The 21,162-nt window shown below is 48.8% G+C and overlaps 2 protein-coding genes and 2 non-coding genes across 4 annotated transcripts; 1 reads left to right on the forward strand and 3 right to left on the reverse strand.

The window, feature by feature from the left end:
• Nucleotides 1-1,364: 1,364 nt before the first annotated feature.
• On the forward strand, nucleotides 1,365-12,526 carry TRIM41 (tripartite motif containing 41). Its single transcript, XM_004468566.5, has 6 exons — nucleotides 1,365-2,914; nucleotides 6,926-7,021; nucleotides 9,227-9,457; nucleotides 10,080-10,102; nucleotides 10,302-10,429; nucleotides 10,849-12,526. Exons 1-6 carry the CDS (start codon nucleotides 2,105-2,107, stop codon nucleotides 11,448-11,450), a joined length of 1,890 nt encoding a protein of 629 aa, XP_004468623.1. The 5' UTR covers nucleotides 1,365-2,104; the 3' UTR covers nucleotides 11,451-12,526.
• Nucleotides 12,527-13,283: 757 nt separating this feature from the next.
• RACK1 (receptor for activated C kinase 1) lies at nucleotides 13,284-18,928 on the reverse strand. Its single transcript, XM_058283758.2, has 8 exons — nucleotides 18,703-18,928; nucleotides 17,510-17,681; nucleotides 16,823-16,970; nucleotides 16,508-16,603; nucleotides 15,633-15,743; nucleotides 14,451-14,591; nucleotides 13,842-13,952; nucleotides 13,284-13,398 (listed from the first exon to the last, which is right to left on the reverse strand). The coding sequence occupies exons 1-8, from the start codon at nucleotides 18,809-18,811 to the stop codon at nucleotides 13,333-13,335; spliced, it is 954 nt and encodes a 317-aa protein (XP_058139741.1). The 5' UTR covers nucleotides 18,812-18,928; the 3' UTR covers nucleotides 13,284-13,332.
• Nucleotides 15,161-15,228, reverse strand: LOC111766586 (small nucleolar RNA SNORD95). The gene has a single exon (XR_002798603.1). It is a non-coding gene; the product is annotated as a small nucleolar RNA SNORD95 (small nucleolar RNA).
• LOC111766587 (small nucleolar RNA SNORD95) lies at nucleotides 18,366-18,433 on the reverse strand. The gene has a single exon (XR_002798604.1). It is a non-coding gene; the product is annotated as a small nucleolar RNA SNORD95 (small nucleolar RNA).
• Nucleotides 18,929-21,162: the final 2,234 nt, after the last annotated feature.

Consider the following 21,162-nt stretch of genomic DNA (forward strand, 5'->3'; position numbering starts at 1 on the left):
TGGGTTCAGGTCCTGTGGCCGAATTTCTTCGCGCACAGAAGCCAGCACGGCTCGGACTCCACCCGCGTAGGCTCAGCCGCTCATCTGTGCGCACTATGCAGAGGACGGATCTCTTGCTCTCCAGCCCGCAGTAGAAAGGTCTCTCCGTGCCGCAGCGGGAGAAACCGTGCAGGGTTAGCGGGAAACCCGCCCGGTTCGTGGCTTTGGTGCATTCAGTCCGAAGTCAAAGCCTCCGCACTGCCCGCTTCGGAAGCACGCGTCGTTTTGGAGTCTCCCTACTAGCTGGAAAAGCCTGAAGGGCCGCGCAAGCTCTGCAAGCGCACGCCTGGCACCACGCACCGTCTGGAGTTATATACATAGAGTACTGTTCTCTGACTTCTCCCGAAAGTGTTGTTGTTGTTGTTTGTTTTTTTAATTAAAAGAGACATTTTAAATCAAGCACCGAGTATTTATTTCTATTGCACAAGGGATCTCTATACGACAGAGATTCTCAAGGTACCACAGCGGCATCGTAGCTACATTTCTACACTCCGGACAGAATTATCTCAAGTAAGGTGAATCGCACAAACCCAATTCGAGCCCCTGCTTCAAGAATTTAGGGCTCCTTAGACACACCTCGAGGCTTTCGGGTGCTGAGCATGCGTAGTGCACAGCTGTGAAAGTGGCGAATAAATCGATAGTACTTAGAAAAAAAAGTTTTTGTTTTACTTTGTTTCAAAGTTATACCTTCCTTTGGTCCTCCCTGTCCCTGACCCTCAGTCTCCCAGTTACCTTCCCAGAACTGTTACCAGTACCCTTCCAGAGACGATGAACGACCTGAGTAATGGGTAGCTAACACATAGCGTTTACTATGAGCTAAGCATCATTCTAACCACTTCACATGACATTAACTCTAATTTTCACAAAACCCTCTGGGATAGGACCTATTTCCCTAATTTTATATGAGAAAATTGAGGTACTGGAATATAAAGAAATTAAATATACCTACCATCCCCCCTCTTCTTTTTTTACATATGGTAGCATACTCTGTATACTGTTCCGCCCCTTGTTTTTTCACTTTAGAACACATTTTGCAGATAGATTCCCTTTCTACAGCTGTAGGAGTGTTCCATTGTATGCACGTGGATGTAGTCATCTGTCACCCTTCCTTTACTGATGGGCAGTTAGGGAAGTTCATGCAAACAGTGCTACTGGATGGCAGGTTTCTAAAATGGGAGTGGAAGCTGCAAACTATGGGGCTGAATATCCTTCCCCACGCACTTCTCCAGGCCCCGCCCACCGACCCGTCGCCGAGGGAACCTCCAAGTCCTGCAACAACAAAGTACTCCGCCTAGAAGGGCCGGAAGCGCTGCAGAGTTCTCGCCGGGGCTCCGCCCCTTCGTTTCCGGCACCGGCTGTGGGGAGCCCTTGCTGCAGTCATCCGTGCCCGGTCGGTAGGGTCGCGCCGGGCCTATGCGGTCATAGCACCGAGAACGGACGGCCGCCCAAGCGCTCCCACCATCCCCCGAAGTTTCTCTCCAGTTGCGGAGAAAGGGGGGAGGGCTGTCCTGTTTCCTTTGCGTTCCCGGCTCTCCCGCATCACTGAGCCGAGGCCTCTCCCATCGTAGCGCTCCCGCCTTACTCCCGAATGCCTGCTAGAGTGTCTCCTCGCCGTTTCCTGTTGTCCACGGGCCCGGGGAGGAAGAAGGGGATGTAGTACTAACCGCGGAGGGAACTCAGGAGCCGGAGTGGCGCGCAAACGCCGGAAGTGTTGGGAAGAAGGCCGGAAGTGAGGGGGCGGGGCCAGGAAGTGAGGAGGGGCGGGGGTTTATGAGGAGGCCAAGGGAGCGTTGGGGCAAATTTGCACTCAGGGCCACCTGAGGGGCTTGGCCGTATCGTTCAGCTCTGTCCCCTGTCCTCGCAGGGACACGGTTTTCGCCTGGGAGTAGGGAACTCTGTGTGGAGGGGTGGGTTGTCGGGAGAACATTTCTCTGGCTGCGCTCGAGGCGAGCTGTGGAGAGGCGGGGGTGGGGGTGGGGCCGGGTCGCCAGGGCGCCTGAGAGGGAAGAGCCCCCGCCCCCCCACCCCCCCACTGCACATCTACACTGGCTGACTGGACACTAAGATGGCTGCCGTTGCCATGACACCCAACCCTGTGCAGACCCTTCAGGAGGAGGCGGTGTGCGCCATCTGCCTCGATTACTTCACGGACCCCGTGTCCATCGGCTGCGGGCACAACTTCTGCCGAGTGTGTGTAACCCAGTTGTGGGGCGGGGAAGATGAGGAGGATAGGGATGAGTTAGACCGGGAGGAGGAGGAGGAAGATGTAGAGGAGGAGGAAGTAGAGGCTGTAGGGGCCGGCGGGGGGTGGGACACCCCCATGCGGGACGAAGACTATGAGGGCGACATGGAGGAGGAGGTCGAGGAGGAAGACGAGGGTGTATTCTGGACCAGTGGCATGGGAGGGTCTAACTGGGACAATATGGACTACGTGTGGGAGGAGGAGGACGAGGAGGAAGACCTGGACTACTACTTGGGGGACATGGAGGAGGACTTGAGGGGGGAGGACGAGGAGGACGAGGAGGAGGTGCTGGAGGAGGACGAGGAAGAGGAGCTGGACCCTGTCACCTCACTGCCCCCGCCTCCGGCCCCTCGGAGGTGCTTCACCTGCCCCCAGTGCCGAAAAAGCTTTCCCCGGCGGAGCTTCCGCCCCAATCTGCAGTTGGCCAACATGGTCCAGGTGATTCGGCAGATGCACCCCACTCCTGGTCGAGTGAGTCGTGGGAACGAACAGGGCATCTGCCCCAAGCACCAAGAAGCCCTGAAACTTTTCTGTGAGGTGGACGAAGAGGCCATCTGTGTGGTGTGCCGGGAATCCAGGAGCCACAAACAGCACAGCGTGGTGCCATTGGAGGAGGTGGTGCAGGAGTACAAGGTGAGAGAAGTAAAGAGAAAGTGGGAGTTTAGTGAGGGTGGAAGAAATAAGGGGTGCTTAGAAAGGGAAACATCTTGGCCCCCTCCCCCCCACCAAGAACCTCATACTGGTGATCTGATTCTCCTTATCTAAGCACTTGCTTGCACCAAGGTAGGGTAAAATGAGAAGGATCCTGTACACAAAGCACAGTGAAGAAGACCGGGGAAGACTGGCTTCCTCAAAAGAAATAGGGCAAAGCTGGTGATGCCTGTTCTGGGTTGCATCTCCTGAGGAACAGGCCACTGCTGTTTTACACTTCCACTGTCCCTAAGTGTAGGAGTGGAGGTGACAGGTCCCTAGTACTTAACCACCAGTACCATTTTCTTCAGGGTGAGTCTTAAGTCTCTTCTTGACTGAGATCCCCAGAAATGGGAAGCATTTGGACTGCCAGAGAACAAGGAAGGGCTCTGTAGCAGGAGCATAGAAATGACTGCTAATGCCAGACTTACATGCCCTGCACTTGCTGCCTGAGTGGGGTTCCCCATCCCTATGATCTGATTTGTTTCTACCCCTGAGGACTACTGTTAGATATGTATTGATTTGATGTACTGATCAAAACCTCTTCCCTTTCCTGGTAATTCAGAAAGAAAAAAAAAAAAAGAGCAGGAGAGAGGCTGCCACTTACTCATTTTCAAATCTTGGGCAAGTCTCTTAATCTCTTTGAAATTCTCATTTCTCCAGGATTAATATTTAATATTTATTGAATGCATGCTATGTACATCAGACACTATATTAAGCACTTTCCATGGACTATCTTATTTAAAACTCAAAGCAATCCTGTGAGTTTGGTATGGCTTCCATTCCTCTTTTACTAATTGGGAAGCAGAGTCAGAGAGGTTTATGTAACATACACAGAGCCACACAGCTACCTGGTTATGACCACACCACCCCTTACCCCCAGTCTATGCTGATAACAGCTGTCACCACCACTTAGATGTCTGTTGTTAGTTAGATTTTTCTGACATGTGACCTCTCTCCTTGGAGTTTGATTCTGGTTTGGTTAATGTCTTGCCCTCTGCTTCTGATCCTGACTCCTTTTGGACATAGGTAACGGAGATTGGCTGCCAGCACAAATAGTATTACTTAGCAAAGACCCAGATGGGTAGGACCAATTGAAGGAGAGGATGGCTTCTGTGTGATCTGCACAGTCCTTTTTTGTTAGCATTATCCCAATTTTAAAGGGTCTAGGGCTTTTCAGCTATGAGTGGTATCTCTAAGACAAACATACATCCTCTCATCAAAGTGTTCATTCCACATGGTGGTTGGCAAACCTCACTGATCACTAGAGGAACTTTTCATTAGTACAGTAGGCCCTTCCACTAGAGGTTCTGAATTGATGATGGGAAGATCTTTGGAAACCCTACCCTAGTTTGAGAATCACTGTATTGATTACATAGCCTATCTTTTAGGCCTTACAGGCTTAGGGGAGGTTATGACTCCGTTTGCCCTTCCCTTTTTTTTTTTTTTTAATTAAATTTAATTAATTAATTATCTTCCCTCCCCCCTCCCCACCCCGGTTGTCTGTTCTCTGTGTCTATTTGCTGCATCTTTTTCTTTTGTCTGCTTCTGTTGTTGTCAGCGGCACAGGAATCTGTGTTTCTTTTTTGTTGTGTCACCCCTTGTTGTGTCAGCTCTCCGTGTGTGCAGCAGCATTCCTGGGCAGGCTGCACTTTCTTTCACGCTGGGCGGCTCTCCTTACGGGGTGTACTGCTTGCGCATGGGGCTCCCCTACGCGGGGGACACCCCTACGCGGGGGACACCCCTACGCAGGGGACACCCCTGCGCGGCAGGGCACTCCTTGTGCACATCAGCACTGTGCATGGGCCAGCTCCACACGGGTCAAGGAGGCCCAGGGTTTGAACCGCGGACCTCCCATGTGGTAGATGGACGCTCTAACCACTGGGCAAAGTCCACTTCCCTGCCCTTCCCTTTTATACCCCCTTGTTTCCTGGTAATGGACATTGCACAATGTGCAGTCACCATATTAACTGGATCCAGGAGTGGACTATTAGGTCCATGGGCATTCCACCTCCTCCCCTCCATCCTCCTTCTCAAAGGACTTCTCCAAGGAACTTCTGAAACTGGGTTTTAATGTATATTAGCCATATCTATTGAATACCAGCATCCTAAGAATCCTTTACTAGGTCTGGAAGGGGTAAGGAACCAAAAGAAGTTCTAATCCCTTTCCTTGTTTGACTTCTAGGGCTCTGCAATTTAGGGAAGCCAGATAGGCACAAATAATCTGATATTAACTGATTATCAAATATAAACACATTTTGTTGCATAGAACTAATTTAAGGGATTTCCTTACTGACTCCCAGGCTATTTTATGGAAGGGTGGATTATTCCTTTCAGATCTTTACATTATCTAGCACTTGCTTGACACAGTGTTGTCTTGTAGAAACTTTCTTTATTGAATGGGTAATAGTATGAACAGTGTGTAAATAGAGTTCCTAAAAAGTTAAAGGTCCTTGAAAATTTCTGTTAAATGTAGTCTATTTGGATTTGTGCTTGTAAACTTTTGTCACTGATTTCGGAAAAATATTAAGTGGTAAATTTATGATAAATTCTGAATTAATGGAGTGGAAATTATTGACACTTTACTGTAGAAAAATACAAAATAATATTAAAAAACAAAATTTTGTGTAGTTTATGCTATTTTCATGTTATGAATTGGCCATCATCACTTCTGTGCAACAACTGCTTTTTGAGCTTTAGGTCAGTAATCTCTTTAGTTCGAGGGTCCTTACTAGGATGTCTCTGATAGGTTTAAGGCCTATATAGCAAATACTAGATCACATTTACTCATCTTTTGGTACATGCACTAAGGTTATGTGTGCACTAAACATATTATCTACAGGTAGATTATTTTATTCCTATTTTAAGAGGAGGAAACTGGAAGCATTGCTTCCCTCGGGTTACCTGGCTGCATTCTTGTCCAGAACTGACTGAGTCTAGGTATGAGCTGTTAATTCTATCCAATATTACCCGCGAAGGAAAAGGAGAGAGAAAAGTTAGAAAAAATTGAAGATGATAAAAGGAAAGAACAAATAAAGGCTATTTTACTCTTTCTGGTATCTCTTAATGTCCCTTTTAAGAAAAAGAATTGGTTACAATTGTTGGAAAACAGAGCTCATTTGTGTATGTGCTGTGAAAGTTAAACTTTAAGGAGGAGAGGTTGGTTGTTTTTCATTTAGCAAGCAATGAGTGGGAGAGAGACAGAGAGCCATAGAAATTAGAGTAAGTAATGTGGGTCCCTGCCTCCAGAAGTCATGGGGGAGGCACACTTGTGAATGATCACAGTGTCTTGGGGAAGTATTGTAAAGATTTTATTCAACGTTTCTTGGAATCACAGAGGAAATGTAGATCAAGGCAATGGTGAAAGATCTGGATTTTAAGGAAAGAATGCTTTGGGCCAAGTGGAGAAAGCAGTCCTAGGTAGAAGGAAATATATGGCCAAAGGTATGAAATTATACTCAGGAAAAGACAAATAGTTCTGTGTGACTAAAACCAAGAGTCTATGTAGAAGGGGTGGGTGTAGGAGGTGAGACAGAAATGTAGGAGCAGTGAAGTTGGATTCTGCAACTGTGGAGAACCCCTGGATGATTTTTAGCACAGGCACAAAATCATCAGACAGGTATTTTCAAGATCGTTGTTGGGCAGATTATGAGAAGGATTGCTTGTAAGGGGGAAGGATCTGAAGGCAGCTCTGAGTGTGGGGCTTTGTAGTTGGAAGAATCCCACCTTTAGAGAACATACTCAGGGCTTCTATACTGAGGACAGGTGGAGGGTTGGAGGCTTTTGTCATGATCTGAGAGAAGAAAGGGAAGGAAGGGAACATGATGTTCATATTTTAAACTGGTGTGGATCAGGGTTGAACCCCTGCTGACTTATGGGGAGGATGGGGAGGAGGTGGACTCACAAGGGCTCTCCCAGCCCTGGCCTTCTAGTCTTCTTTTCCTATTCCCTCAGGCCAAACTGCAGGGGCACGTGGAACCACTGAGGAAGCACTTGGAGGCTGTGCAGAAGATGAAGGTCAAGGAAGAGAGAAGGGTGACAGAGCTGAAGGTGGGTTAGTGTCTCCGGCAGGTGCTGACCAGTTTTGTGGTTGGGGGAAAGGAAGATGGGGCTGTCAGCTCTCATAGGTGGTAATTACATCCCTTGAAAAGGTGACAGCAAAGGCCTGGGAGAGGGGCAGAGACTTTCCTACAGTCCTTAGGGGAGGGGTGCCTTTGAGGGTCAGAAGGCATGTTTCTAGGTTCCAGAATGGAGTGAAAATCGAGGCCTGGCTTGGAGAAGTTGGGGGCCTAGTCTAAGGCTGCAGAGCAGACTCTACCCCAGAGAACCAACTCCAGAACCTGTGCTCCATGCTGCTGTGCCTACGATGCTGCTCCTCACGTCAAGGATAGCATAGAGAGCAGGAAGGGGCAAGGCAACCCCATCAGAGAACCCCTAGGCAGGTAGTGGGCAGAGGAGGTCTGAGCATGAGAGGGATGTGGCCCTCATGCTCCTAAAAGGGGACAGGGTGTATCGGGGGAGGAAATTAGTAAATGTCAGCATTGCAGAAACCTTAGTGGTATCTTCTAGTCCAGTATTTCTTAACTTTTTTTTTTTTCTTCTCATTTTCACCCCCCTGTCTCCAAGGAGTCTTTTTATTTTCATTTTATTTATTTTTTAAAAATAGAGTTTTCTATTTTTTAAAAAAGATACTTAGATTACATAAATGTTATATAGAACATGTAGGGGATTCCCATATATCCTGCTTCTACATTAACAACATCCTTCATTAGTGTAGTGCATTTGTTACAATTGGTGAACAGGTTTTGGAGTATTGCCACTAAGCACGGATTATAGTTTACATTGTAGTTTACACTCTCTCCCACACAATTTTGTAAGTTATGGCCACATATATAATGGCTTGTATCGGTCATTGCAGTGTCATCCAGGACAATTCCCAAGTCCCAAGAATATCTTCATATTACACCTATTTTTCCCTTTCCCTCCCCTCAGAACCTCAAGGAGTCTTTTAGACACTTTTTCCCCCTTATTGTGCCCCACTCCCCACCAACCTATTTTTGTAAGGATGGCAGGCACTGCTAGAGTGAGTGAGGACTGTAAGCTGTAGTGACCAAATTGGGACATCTCCCTCTTCCCTTTTCCTTTCTCTGTTCCTAGTACCTACTTTCCTGGCCAACAGCTGGGCCTTGCAGTTTCCCAGGGCCTGTGCTAGTTGCCACCTATGCATCAGAGACTCGGCTATTGGCAACTTTTGGGCATTGAGTGGTGGAATCTGAGTCTGGGTGTCGGGGAGTCTTCTCATCTCTTGCCAGTCCTGTCCCACTGGAGACTTTTGGACTCTGGTTGAAGAGAAGGGAACAAAGAAGGGACATCAAGACAGTGGGGTGAAGGGAAACTGACTGTGCCAGCTGTTTTCCCCACCTTCCTCCAGCCAGGACCTCCCTCCCCAACTCTGTCCCCACTCTTTATCCCACTGTCTCCAGCTAATGGTAACTGAGCAAAAAGCACATGTACCACCTGGACAGCCCACCCCAGGTAAATGGGGTAGAAGTAGGCAGGAGTTTTTTTCTCTGGTTATATAAGTTCCTCCATAATAGCCTGGATTTTGCCTCTTGGCTCACAAAGTCTAGATGTTTACTATCTGAACCTTTACAGAAACAGCTTGTTAACCATTGAACTAGAGGGATTGGGTGATTTTCCCAAGGCTAATTTGAGCCACGGCATAGTCAGAACTGTGGTTTCAGTGTCTTGAAATTCTTGAATTCTTTCATATATTTATTTCAAAGTTTTTACCAAGTGCCTACTCTATGTAAATGCTGTTACAGGATCTGAGGAAACTGTCACAAACAAAGATATACCCAGCCCCTGATGACAGAGAGTTTATGGTGCAGTAGAGAGGAGGACATTAAAAGATACTTCACCATAAGTGTAAAATTTCATGGAGATGTATACTATGAAGGGATACAATTAAATTAAAAGGGATGGTCCTGATTTAGATCTGGAGGGAAGAGAAGGCTCAGGAAATATTTAAAACTTAGACCAAGGCTTGAAGGATGAGTCAAACTTAGACAATGTCTTGTGGAGATAAGTCTTCCAGGCAGAGGTTGGTGGGCTTGAGACCACTGTGCTTGGACACAAGTGGTGCCTGGGACATGTAGAGCTCCTTTGCCTTGGATCAAGGGGCAGCACTTGGATAATTGGTTTTGCTTCCTATGTGTCAAAGTAGTACCCATCACTCCCTTTCCATCATCCCAGAGCCAGATGAAGTCAGAGCTGGCAGCGGTGGCCTCAGAGTTTGGGCGGCTGACACGGTTTCTGGCCGAAGAACAGGCAGGGCTGGAGCGGCGCCTCAGAGAGATGCACGAAGCCCAGCTGGGGCGCGCGGGAGCAGCGGCCAGCCGCCTTGCTGAGCAGGCTGCCCAGCTGAGCCGCCTGCTGGCTGAAGCCCAGGAGCGGAGCCAGCAGGGAGGCCTGCGGCTGCTTCAGGTGAGCAATGCCCTCCCTCCCTGCCTCTTGCTCTTTGGGTTTCTGCTGGTCCCACTGCCAGCACCCTGTGCCTGTCATTTGCTCTGTCAGGCAGTGGTTACCAAACATCTGCCCAGAGCTGCCACTTTCCTTCTTGGGAGGAACCGCAGTCATTGAACAAACCCAAAGACCAAAAAGTTTTTTTGAGAATGAAAACAGAGTGGATGTTGAATGTAGTGTAGGAGACTGTTTCACCCAATGGAAAGAAAGAACACTTCAGTCACAGAAGGGGTTTAAATGAGACTTGAGGAAAGAATTCTTGACAGTGATATCCTCAAAAAGGTGACCAAATCATATGGTGAACATTTTATTACTGGGGTTGATTAAAAAATGCAGAGCTCACAGCTCTGTGATCAGATGAGGTAGGTAAGTTTGGTATGCTGAGGCATAGGTGTGATTGAGATGGATTCACATTTTTGAGGTATCCTGAGGGTGCTTCTCCCTCCCTGTTCAAGTTCAGTCCTTTCTCTGATTGGAGATTGGGAGAAAGAAGGAGCCACCCCTGTGCAGCTGACTTTCTCTTTGTCTTTTTCTCCCTCTCCCTTTCTTTCTTTCTTTCTTTTTTTTTTTTTGTTATTCCCAGGATATCAAGGAAACTTTCAATAGGTGTGTTCCCACCCTTTACCCTTTGTGACCCAGTGATATCTGGTTCCCCATCCCTTCCTCTCTTGGGTATCCCTGTCCTCTCCTTCCTTTCCCAGGACCTGAATTTCTGCCTTCTGGACCCTTCTCTCCTTCCCCTCAGCTCTGCTCTTTTCTCTGTGAATATCATGGTCCCACCCCCTGCCCGGTCCCCTTCCTCCAGGTGTGAAGAGGTACAGCTGCAGCCTCCAGAGGTCTGGTCCCCTGACCCGTGCCAACCCCATAGCCATGACTTCCTGACAGACGCCATTGTGAGGAAAATGAGCCGGATGTTTTGTCAGGCTGCCCGAGGTAGGGAGGTCACCGGTACGACCTTCCTTTGCCTTTCCCTGCACAGATCTGAGATTGGGTTCTGAGGGGAAGAGTATGGGCGTGTGTGGTGGTGGTGGTGGGGTCTGTGATGGAGCAGGATACAAGCAAGAAACTCTGGGACCTCAGTGCCAAGAGTAGCTTCTGCCCTAGCTCAGGCAGCTTTTGAGGGGTGGGAGATGGTAAGAAGGGCCAGGGTCAGAGGGAAGAGCTGTCAGGTGGCCTGGGAATAAGACCTGGGAAAGAGGTGGAGCCAGTAGCAACCTGAGCCTGGGCTCCAGGCTGGGGAAGGGAGCTGAGAAGAGCTGGAGGGGGGACAAGAAACGCAGAAGCTGTGGAGTTGGCTGCTGATGGGGAACAGCTCTTCCAGCCCTGGCGTATTTGTCCTCCCCCCTCCCAAGTGGACCTGACGCTGGACCCTGACACGGCTCACCCTGCCCTGATGCTGTCCCCTGACCGTCGGGGGGTCCGCCTGGCAGAACGGCGGCAGGAAGTTGCTGACCATCCCAAGCGCTTCGCCGCTGACTGCTGCGTACTGGGGGCCCAGGGCTTCCGCTCTGGCCGGCACTACTGGGAGGTAGAGGTGGGCGGGCGGCGGGGCTGGGCGGTGGGTGCTGCCCGTGAATCGACCCATCACAAGGAAAAGGTGGGCTCTGGGGGGTCCTCCGTGGGTAGTGGGGATGCCAGCTCCTCACGTCATCACCACCGCCGCCGCCGGCTCCACCTGCCCCAGCAGCCCCTCCTTCAGCGCGAAGTGTGGTGTGTGGGTACCAACGGCAAACGCTACCAGGCGCAGAGCTCAACGGAGCAGACACTGCTGAGCCCAAGTGAGAAACCACGGCGCTTCGGCGTGTACCTGGACTATGAGGCTGGGCGCCTGGGCTTCTACAACGCAGAGACTCTAGCCCATGTGCATACATTCTCGGCTGCCTTTCTGGGCGAGCGTGTCTTCCCGTTCTTTCGGGTGCTCTCCAAAGGCACCCGCATCAAGCTCTGCCCTTGATTAGCCTGCCACCCGCAAGGGCCCCTCTGGTCAGCACTGGGGGGGCGGGTGGTAGTGGAGGGTGGCCCACAAGATGGGGGCTCAAAGGCTCCTCCCAATGTTTCTGTTACTGCATTGCTTCCCGCTCCCCTTTGATCCCAGCCCCTGCTTCTCCCTATAGGAGCCTAAAGAACCCTCCTGGCCTCCAGCTCGGCCTTCTTTCACCTACTATGTCTGTCCAACAGGTCTGCATGGGTCCCCGATAATGAGAACAGCTGCCTGGCCTTCCCTCCCTTTTGTCTACCCAGCCCAGTCCTGGGGTCCGAGTTGCGTTGGGAGTAGGGGAAGAGGGGAGATTGTAATCTTTCCTTAATTTCTTTTTCCCCACCCCACCCCTACTCTTCAGCCTGTGTGTCAGTTCCAAGGCTGGAGGGTTTGGTCAAGACTCAACACCCCCTCATTCCAATTTTGCTTTCTGGTGCAAATTTTAGCTAAGGATTTGGAAGCTGTTTTGGGGAGGCAGGCTGAAGAAAAGGGTAGAGAGCTGGGTAATAGAGAAATGTTTACCCCCCTGGGGTACTAGGAGGGATTCTAAACTTTCCTTCCACCCCCAATTTCTACCTCCATAGACCGGCCAGAATTTAGCTTCAGTGAGAGATCTGGAATGGTCGACATGATTGAAACTACATACAATTACACCACCCAATAAATTATTTTGTCCATTTTTCTAGCACTCCCATCTAGGAGCAAAGCTCACTCCCATTCCCACCCCTCCAGTTCTTTTCACTGCCAGGCTCCTCCTTTTCCCTTTGTTCAATGGAGTTGCTCATCAATTGTCAGCTTCCAACCTCTCTCCATGCCTTCAGTTCCCTCCATCTGGCAAGCCCTGATGGGGAACCTGGGGACAGGGGTTTGGATCCCCAGGAGGACAGCCTTGGGTATAATCTATTTTTCTAGTAACCAACCCCTTGCCTTTTGCCACTTACCAGCTTTTGTCCTCTGCTTTGATGGCTGAGGTTAATTCATTTTCTTGGGATGAGGGAGAGGTGGACTGTGTTATGGAAATGAATAAAAAGTTTATTTGCTTCTTCTCTGAAGTCCATTCGTTTAGGTGAGTAAAACTGAGGATGTGTGTAATTTGGTGGACTTTACTAGTTTGGAAAAGGACTAGTACAAACCAATGACCACCTCATTTGAATATCCTACCTAGTTTCTTATGTACTGTATACCCTTTGGCACCAACCTGAATTTTTTGCCTTTTGGCTCTAGGACTATGATTTCATAAGAAACAGTTGAAGCCCCATGAATTTGAAGCTGGATTTACAATTTTCAAATCCAACATCCAGTTTACTCAATGGTGTAATTTGAGGACCAGCAGCACTAGCTTTTCCATCTGAATTTGCCCCATGAGGTTGCTATAATGAAGTTAAACCAGTAAAGCCAATTGTGATTATGGTCTTTTACATTTTCCCAGTTCATTCTTTTGTGTAAAGTCTTATATGTTGGAATCACCAGCCCTTTTCCCTAAGGAACAATTTTTCTATAGATTAAATCTCAGGTAAGCCCCCAGAACATCCACCTGAAACTTGGGCCACCACTGTGATGGGGAAAGTCTGGGAAACCCTATCCTATACAATGTTCCAGTAACACATTTCATACCACCACAACACTGTTGGGACCTACATACTGATATCCCTCTGCCCAAATCCTTATTTACTTGGTTCGCACATCACATTACCCTATTGCTGACTGTCTGCCATTATCATTGTAATTGAAGTTGTTTTTTTTTAAACCAGTATAAGGAGCATGAATATCAAATGGCTGTTTGCTTATCAGAGAAAGACACTTTAAAAATGTCAGAAAGCCAGTTTTTCCTTTATTTATAAAGCTCTGTCACAAATTTCTACCGGGTGCCAATGGTCACCTGCCATACTCGCACCAGGTTGTCTGTGTAGCCAGCAAACAGAGTCTGCAAGAAAAGAGAAATCACACTGAATTAGATCAGGTCAAAGTCAGGGAGCTCTGCAGTCTCACTAGTGGTAAAAAAGATGGCCCTTTTAAAAATCCCTGCTCTTCTAAGTTCCAGACTGTGGTGGTGATTATGTATTCCTAGAATAGCTGGTGGCAAGGATTCATACATTTGCCAACTGCTCAAGTTAATCAACGTATTAGCCTCAAAAGGCAGGCAACCAATGCCCTCCAGGTCACAACCAGGAGGAGGTAGGAGCACACTCTGCATTCAATGGCAAACCTAACTAGGTTCCCATAAATATACATGGCTCACCTTTTCATTGTCATTTATGCCAAAGAGATCTTGTAATCTAGTCTCACTAAGAGCAGACTAGTCTCACTAAGAGCAGAAAGTGAGGGAGAAAAAAGGTTGAAGCAAAGTCACCCGAGAGATCCACTTACCTGACCATCAGCAGACCAGGCCAGAGAGGTACACTGGGGTGGCTCTGCCTTGCTACTGGTACTAATAACTTCTTGCTTCAGTTCATCTACAATGATCTTGCCCTCCAAGTCCTGGTAAACAGGGCAAAGAAACCATGAACACTAATGTCACTGACACTTCTCTAATGAGGCCTAAAAATTAGAAAGATTTTCTATACCAAAACACAATACAGCTCACCTCTCAATGACTATTATAACTCTGGTTCTCTGTATGGGAGCTTCCCCTACCTCCCAATATCTGGCCATTTCTGGAGGCATTTTTGGTTGTCACCACTGCGGGGGAAGGAGATTTCTACTGGTCTCTAGTGAGTAGAGGCTTGGGATGCTGCTAAGTATCCTAATACACACTGTACAGGCTCCCAACAAGAAAGAATAAGGACCCCAAATGTGCTGAGGCTGAATAAAGTTGCTTTAAACTTTTAGTCTCCCAGGGACTCCACAAACAGGTTGATGGTTGTTTAGGAAGCTTAAATCTCAGCAGACAGTCAGATCGCATATTGAGTGATCACACCATTGCAGGGCTCCCAGGGTGCAGCTAGGTACTTAGCCTTAACTGTACCCCATACTCACCCAGATTTTGATGCTGGGGCCTGTAGCAGCACAGAGCCAGTAGCGGTTGGGGCTAAAGCATAGAGCATTGATGATATCCCCGCCGTCCAGGGTATAGAGATGCTTGCCTTCGTTTAGGTCCCACAGCATGGCCTGGCCATCCTAGGAAGACAGGTCAGGTCAATGTTGACTTCTTCCAGATGTTAATCCCATCTGTCCCGATGTTTTGTCCTAATCAGTTCTTAAGCTTTTGCCCAGTTTCCTGAGCTTCCTATAAACAAATGACTCAAGGGTGAATATAATCTCTATACACCTTCCCTTTAAAGCAGAAGACTGCACTAACCATACCAAGAATCTCTAAAACCTTTAAATAATTCACTATGATCACTTTTAAATGTATAGGATCCTAATCTTGTATTAACTGCTTTCAAGTTAGCTTTACAGAAAACAGTCTTTAGAAATCCTATTTATTCATGGATTGCTATCTTGTCAAGTGTTGGGGGACTGAATCACATCCTTCAAAAAAGGTATGCTCAAGTCCCAACCTCTGGAATCCAGCCATGATTCTAGTAGTGTGGGAGCTATCAGAAGGCACAGAAAGCTTCTAGATGCTGTCAGGACAACAGGTAGTGAGAAAGGAGAACAGAGGATGGACTGAGCAGGTACCAGCCAGCTGGGAAATTTCAGTCATGAGGCCCCTCTTGGAGTCCACCAAACCAGGGGCCAGAAGGCAGCTCAGAAACAGCCTCTGGTTCTCAGCACAGTCACTCAGATGGCATGTTGAGATCATCACTGCTCCGCTCCTAGGCCCCTAAGACACAGTTACCTACACTAGCAGGAAGGTAGGACTTTTTAGTTAAGGGGTGCTCAAACTGAAGGAAGACAGGTTTAATCCAATATGGCAGAAGTCCTTGTAAGCAAACAAAATAGAACAAGAGAAAGCCACAAGGAAAGCTGGAAGTCAATGGAAGCAGGAAGAGGAAATTCCATTACGTGCACTGCTATGTGACGGGAAAGTCAAGGATCATCAGTTGATAGCCCTGAGTGCTAGTCTTTGGGGGAGAAAGCATTTGTTGACACCTTGATTTGGACTTCTAGCCTCAAAACTACAAGCCAATTAATTCCTGTGGTTTAAGCCAACCCACTGTATAGCAGTTGCTACTATTCTGCCTCTTTTTGAGGAATCTCTTGGTCCCTGAATACCTTGCCTCCGGAAGCACAGAGGGATCCATCTGGAGAGACAGTTACAGTGTTCAGATACCCTGTGTGGCCAATGTGGTTGGTCTTCAGCTTGCAGTTAGCCAGGTTCCATACCTAAGTAGAGGGGCAGAAGGACCCAGGTGAGCAACCAGACCTGCCAGGGCTGGGGTCCCTCCCCAAATGGCATGACACATCATTTAACAGCATTCCTGGGTAGGATAACCATTTATCAGTCTACCAATAACAAAGATTTAGTCGTATGCTGTGTGGAGTCTTATAAGGGGTCTGGGTTCATCAATTAAGTTACTCCATTCAGTACTTTCCCCCTCATGCTATTAATATCAGAAACTTATGGCCAGAACTGGGGGGAAAAATAGCAAAAGGAAAAAAGTCAATTGAGGCCCCCAAGTCCCCAAGATAGAGGAACAAACAAATATAAGGGAGGAATCCAACTATGGCCTACAGAAGACTTACTATTCTAGTAATGGAAAACTTTTAACACTGACATAAAGACAGTGGCCAGAGGTTCTGAGAGGAGGGAGAGGGTACAATAGGTATAACATGGGGCATTTTTGAGACACACACAACTTATTATACATTTTGTCAAAACCTATAAAATTGTGCAGTGGAAAGTGTAAAACATAATGCAAACTATAGACCATGTTTAACAGCAATGCTTCAGTATGTGTTCATCAATTTTAACAAATGCACCACACTAATGAAAGATGCTGTTAATGGAGGAAAGTGTGGGAGGGGTATATGGGAATCCCCTATATTTTCAATGCAACATTTATATAAACTAAAGCTCCTTAAAAAAAAAAAAAGTCAATTGAGAATGTGCATGCTTGTTTTTTAAGTTTGTAACTTTAAAAACTCACCTTGACAAGTTTGTCCCAGCCACAGGAAACAATGATGGGGTTGCTGCTGTTGGGCGAGAAGCGGACGCAAGACACCCACTCTGAGTGGCTCTCATCCTACAGATGGAAAGGAATTAGAGGGAAACCATTTTGTCAAAACATTCTAGCTGCTCCACTCATTTCCTTGGCCATGTGGGATGGGATGGATGTTGGCAGCCTTTTTTTCTCACCCCTGGAACTTTATGTTCCTTACAAGACTTGAAATCACCACATAAGGTAAAGAAAAATGGAAGGAAAGGACTTCCAACATATGCTCTCTCCATGCCGTCACTTTACCTGGACAGTGTATTTGCATACTCCCAAAGTATTCCAGAGCTTGATGGTCTTATCCCGGGAGCCAGAGACAATTTGCCGGTTGTCAGAGGAGAAGGCCACACTCAGCACATCCTTGGTATGGCCAACAAATCGGCGCGTGGTGGTGCCCCTAAGAGGGAGGACTTGGTTATTCTCTAGAAAGACTTTACAAGTACTCCATCCACAGTCATATGATATCCTTGTTCCTCCCTGTCCCATTGGCACTGCATTACTCCCATAATGCCAGACAAAGTTCTGGCCACAGCAAAACCTTGTCTAAGAGAATCTCCTCAGAATTGCAGGACATGTCCTCACGTCCCCCATCGGGATTGGCTGACAATGTCATCTGTCATCACCAGGATCCTCCATTACTCCTGCTACATGCCTGACCACCATCCAGGTCAGAGCTCACCAAAGAGAACAAGTTCAAACCACAGCATATTCCCAACCAATACAGCAGAACAAGATAATTCATTTAGACCACTCCTCAGCAAAAAGCCTTAGAATTGAGTAATTATTCAAACAGAATAATTTTAACAGAGTTAGCAGCCTTGCCTACAGTTCCCACGATGGACCTAATTCCCCCGAGAAGACATCTCCCTACAGCCTCTACTTCATTTTTGCCCAGATCCTCCCCATTGTCCCAGAGCCAAGTGAGCAGCTACTTGCGTTGTGAGATCCCATAGGCGCAGGGTTCCATCCCATGAGCCTGAGAGGGCAAACTGGCCATCTGAGGAGATGACCACGTCACTAACAAAGTGAGAGTGACCCCGCAGAGCACGCTGGGGGATACCATAGTTGGTCTCGTCCCTGGTCAGCTTCCACATGATGATGGTCTTGTCTAAGGGGAGATAAACAAATGGAAACCCAGTTAGGAACCCCCACAGTCCTGCTAGCCTCTTGCTGACTTACTGGGCAACTCAGGAAATCTCATGGTCATGGATGGGCTTATAAAACAAACTGGGACAGGTGAGGGGCAGTGGAACCTGCAGCTAGAGATAAGTTACTAGTAGGACCAAGTGATTCAGTATTCCAGAATAAAAAGGCAGGTAGACTTAAGTTGTTCCTCGAGAACCTGTCAAGTGTGAAAACTTTGCCTGAGACTGTGGATGCCCTTTTCTTAGATTCAAACGCATTAGACAGTCCATATATCTTACTTGGAAGTCTAATGCAGAAATGCAGTGGTGTGGAAGTGGGATGACGACTTCTTTGCCTCCTGCAACTACTACTGAGAGTTGTCAGAAGTAAATTAATACTGAAAGTTGCTGTGCACATCACACCACTCCTCAATGCTTTCATGAAAATGTGTCCCACACAGTTAAGATTTATGATTAATTACCAGTCATGATTCTAGGAGACAAGTTCTAATACGTGGGGGCTTTCAGAAGGCACAAAAAGCCTCCAGATGCTAGCAAGTCGACAGAGAGAAGGGGAAAGGAGAACAGAGGGTGGAAAGGGCCGGCCGGCCGGGAGATGTCACTTAGAAGGCCCCTCTGGGTCCACCCATTCCCCAAGGGTCGGGCAGCAGCTCAGAAACAGCCTCTGGTTCTCAGCACGGTCATTCAGATGGCATGTTGGGATCATCACCGCTCCGCCCGTAGGCCCCTAGCCACACATGCGTGTTGGTCGGCAAAAGATAAGAGACCCCCAACGCTCCTGGGTAACAACAGCATTCACGCCCTCATCTGCAAAACGCCGGGGCCTCGCGGGTTCACAGGATGGAGCCTAAGCTCAGATTCTCAAGTTTCCACTCACAACGGTACGGAGAAGTCCCCGGAACCCGCACCGCGCGGGCCGTGTGCTCAGCCCCCCACGACGCATAAAATAATCCCCTCTCCCTGTCCCCGCACTTCAGCCCATACCTCGCGAAGCCGACAGTATCATATCCGGGAACTGCGGAGTGGTAGCGATCTGGGTCACCCAGCCATTGTGGCCCTTGAGGGTGCCACGGAGGGTCATCTGCTCAGTCATGGCAGCGGCGGGTGTGGGAGTCGCCGCAGCGACGAGGATGGCACCAGATAGCTCAGAGAACCGATAGCCACAACCTCTCCCGCCGCGGCCCCGAGGTGAAAAAGACCGAGCGGCCCACCGCCGGAACCGGAAATACCCTCCCGTTCACGCAAATGGCGGCCCCCAAGTGTCGCTTCTGCTAAAGATGGCGGCGCCGTGTATCTCAAAGGGCGAGGTGAAATCACACTACATCATGGTTCCCTCCGCCACGTAACATAACTCGACAGCGCCATACAAATCTTTTCTGAAACCAATACGACTGGGTGTTTAAAAAGGCTCCTCAAACGCTCACCGGGGCATGATGTCTCAGAAGCGGAAGTGCTGAAATGTACGGCACATTCCAATAAAGGTCGCCTTCTCTGCCCCTTACGTGGCACCGCGCGAGCTCCGCCCTTTCCGTTTGGTGGCTGAGACGGCAGCGGGGAGGGGCTTTAGTTCCGCTGTCGCCAAGTGTGAGTACGGATGGGCAATATGAAAAACACTGCATTAAAAAAGAAACTTTATAAACTTTAAAAATCGTGCTAAGGTAAACTGTCAGACCCTAGCAGCTTTTCATGCACAGGGGGCGGTTCTTCCCTCAAGAGATTTATGCTTTAACTATATTGACTCGGGCACTCCAGGTAGATCTAAATATAGCTCTCCACCCCTAGGCAACAGCGTGAGGAGCCAGCAGAAACTGAAGAGTCGGGAGGTAGAACCTTGGGGTTCTCATTTCTGGGGATTCCATCCAACAGTTGGTTCCAGACCGGATCGTCTCATAGATAAGCCCGCGTGCGTGTCCAGGGAAGCAAGGAACCCTATATATACCTGGCTACCTACAGGCTTCTCATTCAACCGCTGGCGGGGTGGGGGGGAGGGGGGGGAGGAGAGAGAGCGAGAGCGCCTCCCGCCCTGGATGGACCGCAGGCTGCATCCCTGCACATCGCTATCTCACGATGCTGTCTACTTTTTAGTGGGGAGGGGGAGGAGGACAGATCAGGATGGTAGCAGACGCTATCATCTGTACAGAATTAAGGGATTGTTCATAAGTATTTACTTTTCATTTGTAACATATTTTAGCCCTAGTCGCATTTGTGAGATTGGAAATAATAATAAAAGGGTACCTACCTCAGAGGATGTGATGGAGAACAAATGAGTTAAGATGGGCAAAGCATCCAGAACAATGCCAGGCTTGGGGATACAGCTGTGAATAAGACAGTAAAGGACCCAGCTTTCTTAGAGCTTACATTCTATGGAGGAGGGAGTTGGAGGGGGAGAATGGAGCAGGAACACCAAGCAGTGGTAGAAAGCCCTGTGGATATATGGTGGAAATGTACTTCTCCACTAGGAAGAAAGGGCTATGTGAGCAGATTGTTTAAGTTTGAGGGAAGAGTCAGTGCAAAGGCCCCGAGCTCCAGTGTCAGAGGAGTATTGAAGGGGAAGAATATGAAGAACTGAGGACAGAGCAGTGAGGTGGTGGGGACCAGTTGACACGGGGCATCGCAGGCTTGGGGAAGACTCTTGGCAATGCGTCCCGAAAGGTCTGCGAGGAGGATTGCTGAGTCGGGGCGAGGGGCAGTGGCAAATCTGGCAGATTGTAGCAGCCTGATTGTTGTAGAGGTCAGGATTCTTCCTCCCATGCAGGCGCCGTCTCCTGATCCCTTGTAGACTCCCCTGCCTTCTTCTGCAACCTGGTTGATGATGGTCCTACTAGAGCCAGGGATGGACATCATCTGCTTCCTTGCCACCTTCTGTTCCCAATCCACGTGTTTTTTTTACCCCTTATGGTCATGGGAGCCCCTGTTTTCACCTACCCCAACAGCCAGTTCACTGCCTATCCTTGGGTGTTGGGACCAATGGAGAGGTGAGCGACTGACTCCATGAGTCTCGGTGCGGACGGAGAGATGCGTTGAGGGCTGCCGCTGCTCTCGGCTTACGTAGGCAGGATTCCTTCTCTGCCCTCGTCGCCTTTCCATTTTCCACCTCCACTACCCACTAATACCACCACAAAGTCACATTACCACCTTTCTTCCCGCCCCCCCCCCCCCCCCGAAAAACCGCTTTGTGCTGTTTACTGAACTTTGCCGGGGGAACCCCCAGTGTAATCGTATCTCTGAGGAAGGGCAGGGAGTCTGGATTTACAACGCGCCTCCCAGGTTCACCCGCATTGGCTCAAGGAGTCTTTCTGCACCGCTCCACCCCTCAGCAGAAGCCTGGGAGGTTCCGGAATCCATCCCCTCCCTACCTTGGCGTGCCTCGCCCCCGACCCAGGTCCTCCCCACCCCCTCTGCCTAGCCCCGCCCAGGTGTCTCCCAGTTAACTCCTCTGCGGAG

This window comes from Dasypus novemcinctus, chromosome 2 (assembly GCF_030445035.2).
Source record: "Dasypus novemcinctus isolate mDasNov1 chromosome 2, mDasNov1.1.hap2, whole genome shotgun sequence".
Lineage (NCBI taxonomy): Eukaryota > Metazoa > Chordata > Mammalia > Cingulata > Dasypodidae > Dasypus > Dasypus novemcinctus.